The sequence below is a fragment of the Nicotiana tabacum genome, chromosome 3 (assembly GCF_000715075.1).
Source record: "Nicotiana tabacum cultivar K326 chromosome 3, ASM71507v2, whole genome shotgun sequence".
Taxonomy (NCBI): domain Eukaryota; kingdom Viridiplantae; phylum Streptophyta; class Magnoliopsida; order Solanales; family Solanaceae; genus Nicotiana; species Nicotiana tabacum.
In genome coordinates, this window is record NC_134082.1 from 88,454,072 (window position 1) to 88,457,486 (window position 3,415).

General features: G+C 33.5%; 1 protein-coding gene across 1 annotated transcript; it reads right to left on the reverse strand.

Annotated features, from left to right (window-relative positions):
* Positions 1-523: 523 nt before the first annotated feature.
* On the reverse strand, positions 524-1,069 carry LOC107778694 (uncharacterized). Its single transcript, XM_016598981.1, has one exon. The coding sequence runs from the start codon at positions 1,067-1,069 to the stop codon at positions 524-526; it is 546 nt and encodes a 181-aa protein (XP_016454467.1).
* Positions 1,070-3,415: the final 2,346 nt, after the last annotated feature.

Genomic DNA, 3,415 nt, shown 5'->3' on the forward strand with positions numbered 1-3,415 from the left:
TATGAAATTTTCGCACAACCACCTATGGCAATTCAATTTTATGGCCAATTCTAGCAATTTTATTAGGATTCTGATATATTTGTCAAGATTTTTGTTAGGGTAAACTTTGTACATCAATTTAAAATTCGTCAAGATTTGTAGTCAAATTTAAGATTGGTTTGTGACAAGAAAATTATTGCTCATCAATTTAAAAATTTGTCAGAGATCATCAAAATTTCTCTACCTAATGTAGACCTTGAATCAATTTGTCCAAAACTTTTATTAACGAGATCAAATTTAAACGTGTCACTGAAAGATTCTATGTGTGCAAGTCGCCGCTTCAGAGCAAGGGGTACAAATAGAAGAAGCAAAATAATGTAAAACTGAAAGAAGGAACCATTGATGAGGCAATGTTGTTACTATTTTTGTGTATACAATCCAAACGAAACTAATTAATTTTGTATAATATTTTATACATAAAAAATCTCTATAATTCGATCCTATCAAACTACAAAACACCAAAATATGATAAAACGTAACCAAATTATTTGCTGTCTACGACCATATCTTCAGGTGTCGATTCATCGCCAAAATCGGATTCTAAATCAAAATCCCAATTATCAAAATCATGATTAACAATAACATCAAACGTAAACATAACTTCATCCTCTGCACTTTCAATTGGCATCTTATACCTACAAATCGGACACGATCCATTAATTCCCAACCACTTCGCAACACAATTTGAATGAAAATTATGTGTACATGGCATCTCCTTAGCTTCATCACCGACTTCAAATTCTAACAAACAGATGGCGCATTCAATCCCTTGTTCGAAAACCGAAACCACCGGCATCGATTCAATTGACGTTTTAGTTGCAGGTAAAGGCGCTTCCTTAACCTCAATGAATGTAATTGATCTGTTCGTTGCATCCACCATTACTCTTACCTCAAGTGGATGTTCCGGTGGTGGAGAAGTGGCGGAAAAGTGGATAATATAAGGGATGATTATCGATCTGGCGTTAGTTGAGGTCAGATCTTCGAGAGATGGCAGAGATAACATCTCTGCATCTGTAGATAATGGAGCCATTCCACACAATGCTGTAGCTGACTATGGTTGACGCGTGCGCAAGAGAGGAGAGAAAGAGAGAAATTTAACTTTTGAAAGGAGGATAGTCTGTCTTATAGGCTGACCGCTGATTTGGTAGCGTGTGGAGGTGATGCGTAAATTTTAGAGTCCAAGTTCAATGTAATTATAAGTAAATTTTTATAAAAATAGTAACGAATATATTAGTAAAGCAACTAATAATAACTTGTTGATTATAAGTTACAGTATATATATTGAGAGTATTCAGGAAAAACATTGTGCTAGCGATACAATTTAACTAGCTATAGGTTATACTCTTTCTCTCATATTGTAATATCAAACTTAATATTGAAAGTTACCTATTATAGTAGGTCAACCGAACATAATAGGGTAAGAAATTTTTTGTATTGAATAGTAACTCTAAAATTATAGAGTTTTATGTTTTATACCCGTTAGTGTAAAAACAGATTTATTTTTATAAAGTAACCTTAAGAATATCGACAAGTAAGCTTTATTAAAATATGAGAATTATAATTTTACAAATAAAAACCTACTACGATTTTGCCGTTTATCCAATCGTGTATTATATATATATATATATATATATATATATATATATATATACTTAGTGCATAGTATAATATATCTGTGGAACAGTAGTTTTGGACGGGAAGAAAGTTTTTCTAAAAGATGACAACTTTATCAAACATGACAATTAGTGAGTTACTACTGACTTTGATTCGTTTTTCCTTTTCGAGATCCCCATAATAGAGCCTGGTCTTTTAAATACAGCAACAACAAAACCATATTTTCACAAGTGGGGTCCGTAAAGAGTAGTGCGTACGTGGACCTTACTCGTACCTAGTGAAGATAGAGAGGTTTTTTTCAATGAACCCTTGGCTTAGAAAGCCTGGTATATATATAACTTTTAGTTAATGCAAGTAATTTTCAGAAACCACTATTTTTTAGTGGCTATTAGCTACCATATACATAATTACTTCCTATAGCTACTATTCAGTTGTTACGGTAGAAAGCCTGCAAAAAGCGCATAAAAATTATGGTAGTCTAGGTGTACGCACATGTATTCGCGCCATGTATTCATGAATACAGCCGCAAAAAGCGCCAAAAATTAGGGCAATCTAGCACTACGCGCATGTATTCACTTGTATTCGCGTTGTTGTATTTATACAGTAGTAAAAAGCGCCTAAAATCAGGGCAGTCCAGCTGTACGCACTTGTATTCACATGTATTCGCCCCATGTATTCATGAATACAGCATCAAAAAGTGTTTAAAATCAGGGCAGTCCAGTTGTACGCGCATGCATTCACATGTATTCGCGTTGTTGTATTCATGAATACAACAGTAAAAAGCACCTAAAATCAGGGTAGTCTAGCTATACGCGCATGTATTCACATGTATTCGCGTCATGTATTCATGAATACAGTAACGACAATCACCTTAAAGATAGGTATGTCCAGTTGTCTAAGAGAGAGGAAAAACATAAATAGCGTATTTCATGCCTTATTTCATGCTCTTATTTCATGCCTTAATGGTAGTATATACCATAAATACTTATTTTGCTATAAAATATAAAAGAAGAAATTACATCATATATCACTTGGGTCATACAGCCCATTCGAAAATAGCCCATATTTGAAGCCCTTACCTGGCTTAGCCTAGATTGTATATGTTATGAAATTTAGTTTTCACCCGGTAGCCCACAATTTAAAACAACAATTTTAATATTTTAAATTTCAATTTCTCTGTTTCTCTTCCTCACGCTTTCTCAGAGCCGACGATAACCGACCTCCATTGTTGGGTTCAAGTACTTTTTCGAGCTTTCAATCTTATTTTCAGGTAATTTTCGTTTCAATTTATGCTTTTACCATAGTTTTGGTTTTGAATTTTGTTTTATTTTTAGTTTTTTTTTTGCTTTTATGATTATGCCTATTTTCTTACAATGTTGTTGTGTTTTTCGTTTGATTTTGTGTTCCTTCTATCTCAATTCTAGGCTTAAACTTGATGTTTTCAGTTTGCATGCTTTGTTATTTCGAATTTTAGGGTAGAATTTTTTATTTTTTGACTTTTGTTACAATTTGGGAAAATTGGCCTATGCTTTGTGTTCATGGCCTTTATTTTTGGTTCACTTTTGAGTTTTGTTCATTTTGATTTTTGTGTTTTCCTTCAGTTGTCTTCACTTTTGTTAAAGCTTTGTTTATTTGGTTTATTGTAGACAATGCGTTCAAAAAATCCTGCTTCTAAAAGCAAAATGAAGGTTGCTGGAAAAGGCGTTAAGTTCGATTATGCGAAACGATTGAGGGACTTGCCCTCAAGCCCTGATTCTAAAGC

Bases quoted from the DNA above. Each gene is read 5' to 3' on its own strand.
- LOC107778694 (XM_016598981.1), bottom strand. From the start codon at position 1,069: ATGGCTCCATTATCTACAGATGCAGAGATGTTATCTCTGCCATCTCTC.